Consider the following 18,885-nt stretch of genomic DNA (forward strand, 5'->3'; position numbering starts at 1 on the left):
CTCTGGGCTTACATGCTAGAGCTGCAAAAAGGTTCTGCCCACTGTTGGAATTCACAGCTCTGGAACTCATTCTGGATGCAGGCTCAAGTCTCTTCAAAGGCTGAATAAATCAAGAGAGGAGTTTTCTCCACAAAATCCCCATTCATTCAAGATGTGAACATCTCAAGTTTAATGCATGTACCTCCTACCCTTCAAAGACCATCTTTACAAACAAATTCTAAAAGCTGAGGGAGGACTGACAACTCCTTCCTGTGAGTAAATATTTCTTCAGGGGACCGTGAGACAAAGCAAGAGACAGGGTGAAACTTCCACCTAGCCTAGCAGTTACAGCTTTCACCTAGGTGAAAGCTCCACAGCAAGGAATACCCGTGCACTCTACATTCAAAATCCAAAACATGAAATATTCACCTGTTTAAATTGAGACAGGAACCAAGGATTTTCCACCAAGATGAATGGACTAAATCACAACATTTGAAAGCCATGTGCACTCTTTCCTCCTGGCCCACAAACTCAGTTATAAACCAGCATATTCAATAAACAGCACCTTAAGGCAAATATTACAAATCACATAATATATTCCTCATCACATAACATCAGCCAAGACTGCAGAGCATGTGGCTATGTGCAGAATCAGACACTCTGGCATTGAAAAAACACTTTATTGCCAGAAGCAAACAAGCCTTAAAGAACACACGGGTGTCCTCCAAGGCACTTGAGTATTTTTACCAGCAGCATGTAAAAATCCCTAACAGGCACTGTAAGTTCCTTACTGCTAAGTACACATACACCAACACAACTGAACAGGTTCCCAGCTTCTAACATATTTTACAAAAACAGCATTCTAGCCAAAACTAAACCAGACAGACGGGGAAAAGATTTTCAATTATACTATTTGAAATGCTTTGTTTTACAACAAGCTAAGACACATATAACTAAAGTTAAGAAAATATTAAGGAAATTTCAATGACATTTATATCAAAGCAAGAGAATTCACAAGGAAGCAAGTCTCCTGGTAAGCATTACTAAACACAGAAAAACGTTCTTTCACAATGAAGAATAGTCTCAACAGTATCAAGTCCTAGCCTGACTCAAATCACATTCAAATGTTAGAGAATTCAAATAAAACTCCAAAGAACATTTAAAGAAAGAAAAAAACAGCACTCACTTGCAGCTACTGAAAAACCCCAAGTTACTTCCTTTGTCTTTATCTTTCAGCCATAATCAGGAAGACTGGGTTTTTAGTAAGAAGACAAGTCATTTAGTGATAGTTTGTGAGCTACTATTTGTGTTCATTGTTATTAGTACATATAATAATACTGTCTTTTTGCAAATATTAAAATGGATGCTATATGTATAATGTTAAAATAACTTTGCTATAAAGATACAGTTTTTATCTCTGTTATTAACTAAACTTAGACATAGTAATGAAATAGCTGTATATAGTTATGCTCATGGTAATTGAACTGCCTGTTTGGTTGGGATAACATCCAACGAATGTATGAACGATGAAGACCCCCACTACTGATATGCCAACTATCAGCACCTACCATCTGTAGAAAGTATGGACCAAAACCCCAGCTGGAGGTGATAATTAAAATGGACTAAAACCACAGCCAAGAAATATGCATGCTGTAAAAAGGTGGACCCGAGGAGGAGCCATGCTGAACAGTTCTTGGAACATGTAAACTGGTTTGGGGAAAAGTTTAAATATCCATAATTGTTTATGAATATGCAATAGGCTGATGCAATAGAAAAGGTATGTCAAGGGTGTCTCTGCAATAGCAGCTGTGCTCTTGGCTGAATGCCAAGCACCCTGCTGCTAAACTTTGCTTTATTATCTTTGTCTCCTATTGTCCTTTATTAAACTATTAAAATTTTACCAGGAGAGTGACTCTCATTTTGCACATCACAAATACTTGTACATGTAGTTTCCTCGTGCTAAATAAAAGCATCGCTCAGTCTCACAGAAGAAATTTCACAGATGGTTACAGTGAACCACTCCCACTTACAGTGGAAAACCATACATAATTTAGATACACTAAACAACACCTGAGTGAGAATATAAACCAGGGGTAGGTGCACAACTTTTCACGGAGTAAGTAGGTCACTGAAGTGCCCAACACACTCCTAATGCTGAAGAATGTCAGAGAACAACGTGATCATCTGCCTGGAATTCCCCTCCCCTACACTGAACCACACTGGCTTCAGTTCAGCACTTGGATTATGCAATCAGAATTCCACACTGAGAAACGGGGATGTTACAAAAATGCAGGCGTTTTTGTTTGCCTGTACTCTCAGTGCAGTGATGGAAAAGAAGACCTCGAGGTCAGGAAAACTTGTAAGCAGTATAAACAGGTCCCCAGGAAGTGGCTGAACAAACTGGGGGGTGAAAGGTGCCAAACCAGTCAGGTCACTCCCAGCAGTGCTACAGACTCTGAGCTCCCTGCACTGCTGCTCTGGCAAAGGGAGGGAGAGACAGAATCAGCGCTGCCAGTCACACACAGACAGTCAGCTGCCAGGCTACACCACTGCCATTTCTTCTCAAAGTTTCAGCTTTCCACATGTCCAGCCAAAATTCAGGACAATGTAGACGTGTCAGCAGTTGATCTTCCTGCATGTACCACAAAAATCACATCCTACCTGAAAGCTAAGTGCAAAGTATGGACAGATGAACAGAAAGAAAACATTAGAGGCAGTCTGACCTTAATGAACAGGCATAGGCAAAAACATTTTTTAAAAAATCACTGCCTTTATTTCTCCTTTACACTCCAAAACTATTTTTTAGTTGTTTGGCTACTTTGATAACTAATTAGTATACACATTTAAAGACATATATTTTAAAATTCAATGCTTTTAGCCTTCATAGAAAGACAGATATAGTTCCTCACTGTAGCAGTAGCACAAAAAAAAAATAAAGTCAGTCAATCTTTATGTTAGAGCAAGACACATAAATGCTCATTTTCACACAACAGCCAGAAAAAAAAAATAGCAAAGTCAACAGTGTAATGTCATTTTGAGTAAGTCAGCAATTGATAGCAGGTCAAAATATTCAAGCTGGGAATAGGAGGGAAAAGAGGGGGAAGACAAAGAGGTCTCTTGCTTTATATAATTTAGTAATAATCTGTTTGTTTGTAGTTGCCACTCTTACATTCCTACTTCCCCAATACCAGTAAAAGATACATTAAACCATCCCTGTGACAAAAAAAAAAAAACAAACAAAAAAAACCAAACAAAAAAACCCAAAAAAAACCAAGAGAAAGAAATGTGTGGTGGACGAAAACGCTACCAAATCAAAACATGAACTGAAGGGTAAAACCCCCAAAAAATTAAAAGGGTCAAGGCTATTTTTGAGAAAATACTCCTATTTTGACACAGACAAGCAAATGCTCATATTCCCACCCATGAATTACCTTGAAAAATCAGTATGTCTCTGCTTGATACTGATAAGGACCTTCAATCCCCACCCCCAAACCTGCAGGTATCACCTTGCTTCATAGGGAAAAAGCTCACTGCTTGCACCACTGGGGGCAGGCTAACTTCCAGAACCACTACCTTATTCTGCCAGGCTGCTTGGGAGTATTGGGATTAGATTCACCTGGGTAATTAAATCTGCCACAAAAATCTCAGACTACATTTGCTTCAAATGTAGTTCCAAAATTATGCAAGATTTTCCAAAGAGGGCAACCCCAGAGGATTGCTTTGACATACCAGGTAAGACTGCTAAATGCTAGAGTGTACTCATCATGTCCATTTAACATTAAGTACCATTTAACACATCCTCTTATAATCAAGGAAAAGAATTTCTAAGGACAAAATCTTATACTACTCCCATAACAAGAGTACCATAAAGCAATTCCAATTCACTCTACAATAAAATATGTTTCCTCCAACAATACTTAAATATAAATCAGAACAGCCCTAACTGGTTTTCAGACCCAAATTTTTGATTAAATTGCACTTTCTAATCTTCATGGAATATTTTAATTAATGGCCTCTAATCACTTTTTACCTAGGTAAGGAATGTTAGTCAAAACAGGAAGCGAAGCATGAACGGGTTACTAAATGAAGTGAGTGCTACTGATCAAATGAGAAATGGCTCAAAGCTTAATTTGATTCCAAACACTGCATCTGAAATTTTCATTCTGTCAACCTCAGACACACATGTAACCAGAAAAAAAAAAACAAACAGTCTAAGTGTGTCAGCCTCGGCACCGTGACATCATCAGACAAACAAAGCATAACGCACTGATATTGTTTAACACCTGCATACCCTGAAGAAGTTGGGAAAGGCAGGTGAAAATCATCCTGCTTATATTGAAACCAGCTGTAACTGAGATCTGCCCCAATCTAAGGTAAATCAAGAGTTTACCATGCACACATGAGTGTCTCATCCTACTTCCACAATGCATCAGATGATCCTGTCTCCTTATGTGCCACATTTTGAATAGCTATTTCAAAGCACTGGACACTTAGAACAGTCACTAGTAAAATCTGCCCTTCAAAGTTGATCTTCAAAATCATCATGAAGATTAGATCTCGTTTCTAAAAGGCAATGTATTAAATGTCTACTTCTTTCCTCTGAAGCATCTCTTTCCCAGACTTATGTTCAAATTTTGTGATAGATTATGATCATTGAGTAGCGTATAAACAAAACTTTAAAAAGAAAATCTAGAAAATATTAATACCACCAATTTAAGTTTACTGACTTTTTAAAGATACTAAGCATCTGAAAAGAGAGTCACTTTTTTTTGGAATTAAAAGAAAATTTCCATCTAACTTATAAGACCAAAATTAAGAATTTTATCCTATCTCAATAAATGTGCATCTTCTAACAGAAGTGGTTCCAAAGCAGTGTGCTCTCACAGGCCAGGGTGGCTGCTGACCTCGTGGTCAGTTCACACATCAGTAACCAATTCAGACAGAAAAAAAAACCCAAACCTATTTTAAGGAAAATAAGACTGAGTATGAAAAAAACCCAAATCTAACAAGCTAACTTAAAACAGCCAGGAAACTAATCTAAGGGGATATAACAACCTACAAATTAGATTTACTAACAAACATTCCTGCACAGACCCAGAGAACTGAAAAGGTGAAAGAGTACCCAACTCTGAAATTCAAGTGACTAAATAAAAAGGTATAATTTTTAAAATATATTTCCTTTGTCATTTGAATTTCAGAATAAATCTGCCAATTTCCAGGCCAAATTAATTTTCCAGATGTAGGGTGACAAGGAATCCTCACACACACAATACAGAGTCCACACCCTGCCCATGATCTTAACCTGAGTTTACACACAAAGATCTGAAGTTTTCTTAGGCATAAGGTCCTACCTACCCCTCTCCAGTTTCAGCAAGTTTTCCATCCTCCTATATTACAGTAATCATGAAAAGACAGAAGAAATCAGGTCCCCTAGTAATAAAACCAGAAAAGCAGAGATGTAAGCATTTATGGAAATGGAGAAGCAACACTACGAAGCAGCTGGGATTAAAAGGAAAGCCAAGAGGGTAATGTCTGTACCTGTGCTTTTGCACTACACTTGTTTTGGCACTGACTGCAATGGTCCAGAGCCAAAAATCACAGCGTGACAGAAAGGCGTTCCCTTCCCCAGTGAAAGCAGACCAGTGGGACTAATTTTACTGAGAAAACAAAACCTGATGGGGGGTGGGTGGGGGCAAACAAAAAAAATACATCTAAAGCTGCCTGACCCAGTGCTGTCACATTCTTGGAAATTCTACTCAACCCAAAACATTTGACCTCAAATCTAAAGAAGCACTCAGGAATATCAAGAGTTATTCTGAACAAACTGAATTTACCAGATATTTTGGTAACTTAAACATGCACAAAGTTCTTAACTCAGCATGTGGATTTCCACCATAATCACTGTTCACTAGGCCTCAAACAGCTTGCTCATGCTGGCTGTCCTGTCTTTCATATTCCCAGTGTCATTTCCAAACCCCACAACTTATGTTTCTGACCACTGGTGCAATTACAGCTCTTATACAACAGAAATCAGAATGCAAAAAACTGATGCCAGGCACATAAATTCAGCTTTTGCAGCAAACACCAGTCTACATAGAGAACTGCTCTTCAATACCTAAAAAATTATGTTATTTAAGGGGGAAAAAAAAGTATTCAGCTGACAGTGATCTGAAAAGCAAGTTTTAAGCATCCTTCACAAGCACAATTTCCCTTTAAAAAAAACAAAAATCACAGAACCTCTATTTCAGCAGACACAATCTTATCAGTCCACAGCTGTTCTTCTAAAGACAGAACTTCAGATTCTACACTGAACAACCAAGGAGCCCAGTGAGAACAATTAATAGATCCTCAACCACACAGAAAAAAAATTGGAAAACCTCTCCAGACTTCCACAGGTGTGCTTAGGAGATTGCATTTCTCACTTCGGTGAGGCAGGGCTCCCCATGCTCTGATGAATCTATGAAAAACTATTGAGAAATACCACATCTGAGCTGTTCTAGAGTACTTTTCTTAATTACATGATTTGCACAACAGCGCTGAAGGTGTGGGCACATCATACAAATGCAACAGCTACAGTCTTTGACACAGTACTGCCAATGCCTCCAGCTACTCTGCTTCCAGCTTCAGCTCAAGCTTCAGAAATCAAAGTGTGTGGAAAAATTGCACTCCAGTTGGAATTAGCAGATATCTGCCCACATTATTTCACATGACAGCCATTGATTAAAAGCCATTTTCAGTTTCTATACCATTTCTACTTTACATATATGTCTCCTAAATGCCCAATTACGACAACAACAAAATGCCTATAGATCCACAAAAAAACCCCAAACAAACAAAAAACAAAAGACACAAACAAAAAAAAACCCAACATTTTTCAGTCTCTTTTGATAGTCTTGAAGCTTCTCAAAGCAAATAAATGCATGCTGTTTTCTGCACTGCTTACTATACAGAGCAGGCCTGACTGGATTAAATACCCAAGGGAAAGTACACCACTTTCTAAATGGGGGAGCCTTAAACTCTCTGACTTACAAATCACCTAACAGGAACATATGACAAGATGTAGAGCCACTTTAAAATGAACATACTGCATTACTTATTAATGGAGAGCAAACCCATTGATATTTGGATCACACCCTTGCTGTCAGTGCTTCCTCTCAGTGCTTTTTTAAGAATCTTCATCACAAGACTCTAAAGCAACTCTGGCAGGAAGTTTTCAAGGGAAACTCATTTAGGCCAATGCAGTGGCTCAGGCTGATGCTTAGGCTCCTCTAACCAACTCACTACTGTATTCAGTAAGGCTAGCTTCCAAATATCAGTACCAAATACAACACCACTACACAGTGACACAATATTCAAGATCAAGTAACAATACTCAAAAGTGCCTCCATATAGGTAATATGTGAAGTTATTGTTGCAACCAAGAGTTTTTGTGTAGAGAGGAGGAAAAGAAAATTAATCAGTGTTCACATCACTCAGCATGGCAACTACAGCTCCACAAACCTCTAGAACACCAGATAATGATAAAAATAGCCACTGGCAGTCTGAACTAAAACTCACTCTTCAACCTATTCTGCAAAATTTTGCTATCACTGGAACATCAGGTGGCTTCCAGAAAGTTTCCTGGATCACTATCCTTGTCTGGAAAGGTCAGCAGCAACTACCAACAGGACTGACAAGTTCTGAGTTAGTTTAAGTCAATGTACTTGATGAGAGATGCCCTGTAATTACAGGCAGAAAACTGCCTTCCAACTGGAATACCTACAGCTGGGACACCACCACCACCATCAAACAGAATTAAAAACACATGACCTTAGAAAACAGCATCAAAAATAATAGGAAATTCATTAAATTTTGACAAGGTATTAATTTACATGCAGCATTTTCTGTTTAATTTTATATTACAAAGTTACATCAAGCCCAGCAAATAAGACATAGTATCTACTGTGACTTAACATAGACCAGTATTTACATATCTTTAAAAAGATTAATGTCACTAAAATGAGTTAAAACAAGAAAACAGTACTCTGCATACTATTAGAGAGTTAATGTAACAATAGCCATTGCAATTGTTACATTAACCTGGGATAACTACTAGCTGGAAGAATTGTAGCACTACAGCTTTACTATACTAGTAGAAATGCAACATTTGTTTTAAAAAAAATCCACCATTTAATTTGCTTTAAATTAACAAGAGCCTGCTGTTTGTTCCCTGGACTGTTCTAAATTCAGGCTTTTTTCTCTAGCCACTTGTTAAGACTTCAAGTTACCTATGCGAGTACTGTGTGACTTATCTTTATTTTCTTAGAAAGCATTACAAACAAAAAACTTCCCTAGATACGGTGCCATCATTATTCAGTTCCCAAAGAACCCTCACACCTTCCTCTTGCCTCGATGCTATAAAATAACTCAGGTGATTGCCCAGCAGCTGGGCTTTCCCTTTAAGTTCTGCTTTGGGAGAAACTCCTCTGAACAACAAAGAAAGAACTGTTCGAACTGCAGAACTTCTTTGTTGAGAAGCAGAATGCATAAGAGGGTAGCAATGAACAGGCTATTATTTTAAGCTGGGAACTTATATTAATACCTCAGCATATATTTTAAATTTTGGTACTTTTATCTTTCTTAAGTTCTCTGAAGGGTGGTTCCCTACTGCCATATGCTTCCTGTTGACAACTTTGCTTACCCTTGATATTCTGAAGATAACAGATAGACTCACAGAGTTAAACTTCTTGTCAATAATAATTTTTTCTTTTTTTTGTAAAAAAAATATTAGGGACAACAATTTTTCCTGTACTTCTCCTTTCCTTCTAATCATTTCTCCACATGACTCCACTGTAAAGTGTACACCCTCTAAATTAAAAGCATTACAGAGAAAAATAACTGGTTTTGCAAAAGGAAGCAGAAACACTACCACACCTTGGCTCCCGGAAACTGCAATCAAGGAAGAAGTTAAGTAAGCAGCAGCCTTCCCACACGAAGGCACTGACACTACCAGACAAAGGAGAACCATTTTTCCTTTAAAAAAAGCACATCTTAAAATACAACCAGCCCTTCAGTGCTCCTCGGTCGGTCATTCCCAAAGGAGAATTTCTCCCCTTCTCTTCAGTGCCTAGGGGCACAAGACCCGTTTCTTCTCTAAGCGGGGCCTACTTCCCCGTTAAAGCGATGTGGTTGTGAGTGCCCACACACGGAGCACAGCCGAACACAACCACAGCAAACAAACAACGACAGCAAACATCGCGGGCTAGCTGTGCAGAAACCTAACTTTAAAACAGCTGGCACACGGCACGTTTAAAGGGAATGCCCCTGAACAAACAAGATCATGCGAGGGGACAGCAGTGACGACAGGATATTTGCATTATTAAATCAAAGAGCAAAGTACTAAAAAAAAAGACGACCTCTACACTCCTACCGACTCACAGGCAGGTGAACGTGACTCCCAAATCCCCCACAGACCACGTTCACTTGGCCTGAAGGGGGGTCCCAAGCGACGCCTTCAGCCGCAAGTCTTATTAAAACTACGCTGTCTGAAGTCCTTCCAAAAATGTATTATTAAAATAAAAAAGAAAGTAATCTCAGACGTATTTGAAGAGCACACTGACCGTGCAGTTAGCAGCGGCTCCTCTCCCCTCGGCCGCGGTCCCGGGGCAGAGCCGAGCACGCAGCTCCACCGGCAGACAAAAGGAGCGCAGCCCCTCAGAGTTCCGCAGCGCCGGGGCGGGGGACGCCGGCCCCGCCGCCAGAAAGTCCGCGCTGCCCGCCCCGCTCCGGACAGCGCTGCGCTGCGAGCCCGGGGCAGGGCCGGGGATGGGAGAGCAGTCCCCGCTCCTGCCTCCACACGCGGCTCCCCCGTGAGCGCGGCGGCGACTGCGAGGCGCAGCCCCCTCCAGAGGGTCCCGCGGGGCGGCCCGGGCGGGTGGGGGCCGGGGCAGCCGCCCTCCCCCGCGCCCCCGCGCCCTCCCCCGCCCGCGGGGCGCCCTCCCGCCGCCGGGCACTGAGGACAAAGGAACGGCTGAGCCACTTCGGGCCGAGAGGGCCGCGTAGCGCGGGCCGCACTCACCGCTACAGCACCAGGAGGAGGGCGAGCCCTGCGGGAACTTGGCCGAGTCGGGCGCAATGCAGACGCTGGAGCCGAGGTGCGGGCACTCCATGGCGGGCGCGGCAGAGCGGAGCGGGCAGGCGGCTCCTCGCGGCACTACAGCGGCGGCGGCGCCCCGCGCACAACAGCCATCTTAAGGACGGCCTCCCGCTCCGCGCCGCGTACGGCCGGGCCGGGCTTTGCGGGCAGCCGCCCTCCCTCCCGTCCGCTCCGCGTGCCGCTCCTCGCGCGCCGGGCTTTGCGGGCAGCCGGGCGCTCCGGGGCAGCGCCGAGTGACGCGGCGGGGCCCGGCCCGGCCCGGCCCACAGAGCAGAGCCGCGGCTGCCGGAGCTCGGGCCGTGCTGGGGCGTGGAAGGAGCTTGAAGAGCGTCCGCTTCCAACCCCTTCCACTAGAACAGGTGGCTCCAGGCCCCATCCCACCTGGCCTTGAACACTTCCAGGGATGGGGTAGCCGCAGCTTCTCTGGGCAACCTGTGACAGTGCTTCGCCACCCTGAGGATAAAGAATATCCTAAAAGATAATCTAAACCTTCTCTCTTTCAATCTGAACCCGTTCCCACGTGTTCTCTATCGCTTCGTGCTCCGCCATATAGGTATGCCCCATTTTTCGTCTAAGTTCCCTTCAGGCACTAGAAGGCCACAGTTAGGTCACCCTGAAGCTTGTCTTCTGGCTAAACAATCCCCAATTCTTTCAGTCTTCCCTCACAGCAGAGCCGATCCACCCTTTGGAACTCACTCCAGCAGCTCCATGTCCTTCCTGTGCCGGTTCCCCAGAGCTGGAGGCAGCTCTGCAGCTGAGGTCTCCCCTGAGAGGGGCAGAATCCCCCCTTCCCCCCAGGACACGTCTGCATTTCTGGGCTGTATGCACTGAGGGCCAGCTCATGTCCAGCCTCTCATCCAGTGCTCTCTTCTGGAAGATGCACAGTCTGAGGCAAGTGCCAGCTTTTTTTTGTAAAGTGTTACCGGGCCTCAAATGTAGCTTGTTACTCAATTTCCTACTCTATGACTATAACCTTTAAGTGATAATAAAAATACAGATGTTGTGTTACAGCTTTACCAGATAATGCAGAACAACAGTTCTATCACTCAGTGATATGCAATACCGATATGCAGTTCCTTTTCAAATAGAGCAAATAAAGTCCACTAGCATAAAAGTGGAGATTTTTTTAGTCTAAGGAACTGTGACATATTAGGAGTTTTAGACCCTTTATTTTACCATAACTAATGTGAAAACACAATTTTGCCTCTGGTTTTGCTTGTTGTGTGATCTTTTTGTAGACACAGGAAGCATCTATCTCAGTGTATTTTATGTGGCACTGCACTATTTCACGGGAGAATATTCTGGAAGCTGACAGTTGTGTATGGATTTTCAGATGAGATACTTTAAATATTAATATCAATGATATCTTGGTCACTAATCTCCTTGGCAAAATGCCATTATTTACCCTTTGTTCATTTTCACCCTGTTTACACAAAGGGGAAAAATTTAGAGCATGAAAAATCCAACTCTTCACAGCATCAGAAACTACTTGGACTACACTCCATGGAATTATTGTACATTTCTAGATGTGTATCTAGAAGCAGCATTAGGTCATAGTTACCAAACTGTGAATTAAATAGCTGCAAATACTACCTCAACATAAAACCGTAGTTCTTCCTTACATATCCCCCATCCTTCAAACTTGTAATATTTGATCTCTTAGGTAAGTAACATTCCCATCATATACTTTACAGGTTATATAGAAAGCATATATTTATATGATTTTTAAACAAGCAAATACAAATAGAGAAAAATATCTGGGAAAACAATATTTAAATTTGCTTCATACAACATACAAACCTTGATATACATCTAAGAATTACTTGTACAAATTTAAGGAGTTTTTAAAAAGATGGTTATGTTAGCATCCTTTATATTAGCCAAAGGGTCCTTTTGTTTACTCTCCACCTTCTGCCACAATGTGTAATGAGACAATACATTGGATTAAAGCAGCAGTTTGACTGCATTTGCTGTCTTTTCTAACCAATGCATACATGTAATCCTTGTGTTGTGCCCCACCCATCCTTACACACAAACAATGAGGATGCATAAGGACCAGTACAAGCATGTTTGTAATGTAGTCTCTTTGCCTACTGAAAAATAATCACTAATGCAACTCTCAGCACTCAGATCTCAAAAGCTTTGCTTACAACAAGGGTAGTTTTAAGTGGCTTGCAGGGAGGTGTACATGTTGAATGCAGAGGAAGACTGGGGTAGAAGCTCTGGGTATAATTTTCCTTTTTGGTTAGTTTTTTCAGTAAGATTTCTTTAGTACAAATCACGTGATTTGGAACCAGAGTCTCACCTCTTGCTCCCATTCTTCCTCAGATCAGAGTACTTTAGGTGGTAGCTAATATGAATCCTACAGGTATGCTCATAATGGGTGCAATCAGTGCAGAACAGGAGCTTGGGCTTTAGCACTGTGTATTAGAAATTTCTGTTTAGTATAGCACATCATCATCTCTCCTAAAAGAGAGATATTTCACACCCTTCTGGGAATATATGTAATCATCCATCTATTCTATAGGCTCCACCTGAGAGCATTTGAGCTTAGAATTTGAGCCTGGATTAGTATCTTGCATATATGCTAAGAATTTACAGTGGGATTGGGGAAGTTTGCATGGAGAGTTCTTTTGTTCTGCTGTATGCCTCAGAAATAAAATTGGTGGCATTAAATATTTGAAACTATTGAAAACATTGCCTGTATTATCATATGGTCTAACGATTCAGTAGCAGCATTTTTCCTGGTGTTCTTGGCTTCTGTAAAAGTCACTAGATGAACATGACTCAGTGGATCAGGTGAAGCAGATTGTTGTCTTGGCTGACTTGCACATTTGCTGTGGAAATTTGGAGCATGGAATGAAGAAGGGATGATGCTGTAGAAGTGGAATAAATGCTGACCTGAAGAACTATAGTTTGGTCTTTGCCAGACAGTTCTTGTGTATCACCTGGCAAATTATTTAAACCAATTTCTTTACGAAGTAGACCTGTTTGCTTATTTGAAGACTAATGTCCTTCTCCACTACAGCTGTGAAAAGAGGCCAGCTCTGTTCAGAGCTCACACGTTGGACTTTTCCTATCTATGTGGATACACATCCATCCTCCACTTCCAGATTAAATGTATAAAGACAGAAAGAATAACATCTCCCATGGCATGTTTCTTCTCATTCAGAATGAGGGAGATTGGCTGATGCCCTGAACACTCAGCTGAAATGAGTATTATTGGCAAGCATTTTGCTCTGAGCATTGGGTTTAACCCCAAGTGGCAGTTATGATCCACTTGCCTTCACAAGTGACCACTCTGAACACACTACATGCCAATCCAGACCTAGTAGCAACTTGATAGATTGGGCTTTCACCTCTAATTTCCAAAAAGTATGGCACTGAAACATTCAGGTACGATGGCAATAGTGATGGAGATCACAGAAGCCCAGCACAAGGAGATGCAAAATCTGAGGTAGATGCTGGCAGGCAAAATATCAATAGAAAGCATCAGAATATAGGGAAGTTGTAAACCAAGGTCTCATTTTAATAAAACCTCTACTGAAATTGGCCAAGCAGTTCTGTGAGTTCTGTGCCATCTGCAGTGGACAGAAACTTAGCTGCAGCTGTGTATGAAACTACACTAGAGCACGTGAAATACCACAAGCACGTTTCTGCTGGCACGTTGTCTCATTAACAAATCTATTTCCATTTCCTGTATGGCCTCTGAAAATAGAGTTCATACACTTCTTCAGTGTTTGATCATAAGAGCAAAAGCACCTCCCTTGACAAGGTTCGAGATTCTTCTCTAAAGTGCAAGATCTCCAAGGTGAAGGACAAAGAATTTAAAAGTAGACAAAGGTCCAGAGCAAGCATCTGTGAACACGAAGCCTGAGACTGAAGAGTATAAATGGGCAGGACTCGGCTCCCAGCCCAAACCACTGCCCAGCACACCCCTGGAGGGCGGTGTGACACAAGGCATGGACAAAGGCAGCAGGGCCGGAGTTCTGCACTCTCCCTGCTCACACAGGCACTGCAAAAAACTCCCGGGACATCTGCCATGGGATTTATTGTTCTCTGCAGTAGTATGGAGGCATCCCTCATTTCTTAATGAGCTGCTTCCTGTGGGAAATAAAATTGACTTTTGGCAGTACAAATGGCATTGGGCTGATACAGATTCCATCAGAATGAGATTTTTTATATTTTTTATGTATAATTCTGTTTAATTTTTTTACATATAATTTTAATATATATCTGAGATCTAATTGCTCTAATTTCTAAGAGCCTACATTAATTTTACATCACTTTTCCCAGGATTCCAGAAGCATCTCATTGAACAAAAAAAGGCAGTGCTTTAGTTTTGCCTCAGACTTTGCCTATTCTGCAGTATCCCAGCTCAGGCACAATATAAGGGGATAAATAAAGGTGAATGTGAGTAATCTCTATGGTGGTTTTTTTTTGAACAAACCAATGGAGATGTGATGAAAAAATGGTACAAATAAACTGAATGGTTTTCACACAAGGTATTATTCATACAGACAAAGAGTTATTTTTAATTCATGCTGTAAACAAATGCCTGAAAGTTCTCATATGTCTGGCAGCTTTCGACACCAGCTTCACCAATTGTTTACTGTCCTCCAGAGCCTGCTCAATAATGCAAGTGCATCAGGGTGACATCCAGAAGTACTAATTCATGTCACTGGCATTCAGCTTTTACTGTATTTGTTATGTAAACTTTATGTTACATTATTCCCAAAGGCAGTCTTGAAAATAATGATTCTGTACTTCTGCTTAAGCTTCTTTAAAGATCAGCTTACTTTATTTCATCCCATCAGAATAGAACATTTAATAGCCAAGATAACTAATTTCTCTTCATCACAACTGAACATGGCTCACTCATTCATTTTTGGCAAATAAGGGAAGTACAGGTATATTTTAAAAAAGCAATAGGCATGTTTTCTTTAAACAGCATGAAAAACCTACTGTACCTATTTGCCTGGAAAACATAGTTGGAACCAGCTCATCCATTTGATCAAGGAAGGGAAAACTGTTCAAAAGCACTTGAGTAACTCCAGAACCTAAAACTCACTGGTACTATTTCTTGTGTCACAAGGGGCAAACCCATAGCTATTCTGAGCCGCAAGTACTGCATGTTTAAATGACATTTAGGTTTTCAATTTCACTGCTATGATTAGTTAATTAGCAAATCTAAGGACAACAGACAATAATCCAGACACAAAAACTATTAAGAAATTTTACTCTGGTAATGATCTGTGAGGATTCGGAAGATAATGAAATGGTATAGAATTATACCATTTCAGATAAAATTTAGGAACCAGAATGCAAAATCTACTTGCCAGTGAAAAAAGAAAGAAATGTAACATGTAAAGAAACCATTGTAAAAGGAATATTTAAATTCATGTCTGAAGTCCTATCTCAAATACTTACAAATGGAAAGTCCCAAGATGAACTGGGTGATTCACTTCTAACCTCTGTTATAATACCTAATTGTATATCCTAATTATATCCGTAGAATATTACTATAGTAAAAGTATCATATGTACACGTGAACTGTAATTCTACACAAATTATATCACTTTTCTGCCATATTAAACAAGATTGTTGATAGTCAAAACACTGTACAAGCTATTTGTGCTGCTTTGTTGCTCTAAGCTGTAAAGGCATCCCAGGTGTATCTCTGCTGCAGGTACGTGCTTCCAGTTTTGTAGAAGGAATTCTGTACTATACTGCACACATATTAGATCTTGGTTCTACATTACTATTTATAAAGAACTGTAAATGACAATACAAAAGGTGCCAGCATCTCAGAGCATTTTGGTTTGGAAGTGTTTTGACTCCAAAGCAAAGTATCCCTTGAAAAACTTGTCATTATGCACAAAGACAGTATACATACTTCACTGATAAACTAAATTGAATGAGACATCTGTTAGCAAAATGGCACATTTTATCCTGTTTGGAGATCAGCTCATTACCAGGGAAGCAGGAATTTTCTTGCCATATCACTAGGATTACAATTTTTGTTATTATGTTACTCTTTAGGGCCAGTTATTCACAGTGTTGAGTAGTAATCTGAATTGTGAAATAGGAGACCATTGGCCCAGATTTCCTTTCCTCACTCCCTTCGCTTAACGTCTGTGAATTCAAGGACTGAACAAGGCCTTCTGAAATGTTTCTGCTCTAGCTGGAACTTGAAACTTGAGATGGCAAAATCTCAAGGGACGGGGGAATTTTCAGCTTGTTCTGAAATAAGAATCTGTCAGGACATCCTGTGACCAGAACTGAATCTTTAAAAGCAGTCTTGGCACGCTCCAAACACTTCAAGTTACTGGGACACTGATCAGGCTGACTTTGCCATACCCATCCTGCCATACGTCCCTCCTTCTTCCTGAACACCACCCATAGCCAGAGCCAGCCTGACTGGCTGGGGCTGGGGCACTGGCACTTGTGCTGCCAGCAGGCTGCTGTTCCAGGCAGCAACTTTGCCAATGCCCAGAGTCACCCCTGGCTGTTCCTACAGAGAGAACTGTCCATCACCTTGTCACGGGAAAAGGAGCAGATATTGTTGATGGTGCTGTTTAAGCATTAGCAATATTAAACCACAAGGTATCTGTGTACTAGGAAGACTTAGGACTACCTGCAGACTTCTTCCTGCAAGGATGTGCACTGTGTACTTTTTGTATCTGTTGGCACACGCTGCTTACAGTGTTTACAAATTATTCTGTTCTCAGAGATACCTACAAACATTTCAGTAGTTTGAGATTATATTTAGTCAGCTGAATACAAGTTGTGAAGGTGTTGTGAAGATGAATCACTAAGGCCTGAAATGAAAAGTTAAATTAAAGAATCCATCTGACTTGCCATCATCTAGACAGATTTGTGGAAAATGTGGAAAGGTAGATAATGTGGAAAAACTCTTCATGCATTGCCTGTCAGTGAAGAAGTTATTCCCATTCATCTCTGTAAGCAAACAGCTGCAGCATTTCTTGGTTCTGTAATTGAAGAACCTATTCAGGAATGTTCTCATTCTACAGTGCTGGGCTATGCTGGTCCCTTTGACCCTACTTGCTATGATAATGTGGTTATCAGTGTGCATGAACTATCACATTGCAGCTCTGGACACAAGACTGCTGCAGCAAACAAGCTGGTGGGATAATTCCAACAGCTCCATGTTCCAGGGCTGCCTGAAAAAGACCCTTATGAGGAGGTTTCAAACCAGGAGCTGTTCAAACCAAACAGGGAACACAGGCCAGCAGATGGGGACTCCCTGCATGACAATATTTTGAAAGATTTTGGGGACATATTATTAAAATGTCAGCAGAATACATTTAATTTAAAACTTTTTCATGTCTTCATGCTGAAAACTGCACCACATTTCTCTCTTTCTCTCCACTCCTAACTCCCTGGCTTTTACAGTCACCATGAAGGATTTACATTTCTGGAAAACTACAACACTGACTTCTTTCACATTGACTTTTAAAGCCAATATAAAACTGGCAAAATGTTTACCAGCCAGACAAACCAAGCAAGCTTTTTTTTATGTTTCCAAAGATATAAATAGTGCTTGGAGCACAGCTTGCCTTGAGTTTCTGCATGGAGGTCCACAAAAGGAGATGGCTATTTTAATCATCCTGTAGTTTCTTAAGCATAGGTTCTCCTGTTGATTTAGAACAGGCTCAACCCAGAACACTGAACCATAAATACATTTGGAGCTGAGACTGAAGCAGAATTAATATTCATCTCTCTAGTTTTATTTTAAAATATACCTTTAGACCTCTTGATGTGTAGCAGTCAGTGAGTCACTGCAGACAATTGAAAGATATTTTGGAAAAAGCGGTGAAGGGAGTTTTTGGGTTTGTTTTTCTTTTGTTTTGGGGGAGTTTTTTTGTGGTTTTTTTGTTGTTTTTTTTGTTTTGGAGTTTTTTGGTGGTTTTCTTTGCTTGTTTGTTGGTTTTTGTTGTGTTGAGTTTTTTTGTTTCTCCAGTCTCAAGCACACTTGGCTTTCTTATTTGGGGTTTTTCTTTGTAACAGAAAAACTAGAGTTGCATAGGAGTTAACGAGCACATAGCCTCCCTCAGTGACATAGGCACTCCAAGAGAAATGGAAGGACTTGTGGTTGAACTCTAGCCAGCCATCCTATGTTGATGGAGCTGGTGGAGTGACAAGGGGCCTCTGTGTCCTGTGCAGCAACAGCTGCAGTGAACCTTAATGCTCAGAGCAAAAGGCAGAACTGGAAGGAACTTTTCCACACTTCTCCACACTTCCTCAATTCATATTGCCTTATGGGTCTGGCTGGCTGCAATGTGGAAAGTATGCAGCACCTACAGATATTTACAGATGTGTAGGGACAGAAATTAGGCAGAAGGAAGTCATTCCCAGAGTCACAGAGAAAGTGACAGCCATCATAGGGACTTCCAGCACCATGCCCAGCTCACACTCTTCTGGCCTGCCAGCTTAGAACCTAGACAAGGCCAGTGTAATGCCTCTGTCTTCTCTATAGCTTTAGTCTGGCTTCTCTTCTGTCTTCTCTAGGCTTTAGTCTGGCAGCTCTTAGCTTGAGCCAACACCACGACCATGTGTGGTGAATGAAGCAGACAGCAGAGGCCAGCAACAAATATGATCCTGTTATTCTGAGGCATATTTCTGGCAGGATCCAGGGGTGCAAAGCAGTGAAGAGAAAACTGTGTTCCATCTTCAGCGGAATGCCTCACTTTGCTGTACTCTGTTTTGTGACTTGTTTGCTTGAGCCTTTTTTAACCACACTTTTGGGC

General features: G+C 41.2%; 2 protein-coding genes and 1 long non-coding RNA gene across 8 annotated transcripts in view; 2 read left to right on the forward strand and 1 right to left on the reverse strand.

Annotated features, from left to right (window-relative positions):
- Window positions 1-1,879, forward strand: part of HERC1 (HECT and RLD domain containing E3 ubiquitin protein ligase family member 1) — a 113,114-nt gene extending 111,235 nt beyond the window's left edge. The window contains exon 78 of the mRNA XM_033516953.1: window positions 1,216-1,879. Within this exon, the coding sequence (XP_033372844.1) occupies window positions 1,216-1,221 (6 nt within the window). The 3' untranslated portion in view covers window positions 1,222-1,879. The remainder of the gene's footprint in view (window positions 1-1,215) is intronic.
- The window catches only part of USP3 (ubiquitin specific peptidase 3), a 41,221-nt gene extending 30,991 nt beyond the window's left edge, over window positions 1-10,230 (reverse strand). For 2 of the 6 annotated variants that reach the window (XM_015638521.3, XM_015638520.3), the window contains exon 1: window positions 10,037-10,230. In XM_015638521.3, the coding sequence (XP_015494007.1) occupies window positions 10,037-10,127 (91 nt within the window). In that variant the 5' untranslated portion in view covers window positions 10,128-10,230. Of the gene's footprint in view, window positions 1-5,334; window positions 5,378-8,892; window positions 9,002-9,578; window positions 9,808-10,036 lie in introns of those variants that run through there. The other 4 variants (XM_033516958.1, XM_033516957.1, XM_015638523.3 and 1 more) reach the window with 3 other exon arrangements.
- A 30-nt stretch (window positions 10,231-10,260) lies between these two features.
- LOC107209194 lies at window positions 10,261-13,255 on the forward strand. Its single transcript, XR_001523447.3, has 2 exons — window positions 10,261-10,667; window positions 10,770-13,255. It is a non-coding gene; the product is annotated as an uncharacterized LOC107209194 (long non-coding RNA).
- Window positions 13,256-18,885: the final 5,630 nt, after the last annotated feature.

Source organism: Parus major, chromosome 10, assembly GCF_001522545.3.
Source record: "Parus major isolate Abel chromosome 10, Parus_major1.1, whole genome shotgun sequence".
Classification (NCBI taxonomy): domain Eukaryota; kingdom Metazoa; phylum Chordata; class Aves; order Passeriformes; family Paridae; genus Parus; species Parus major.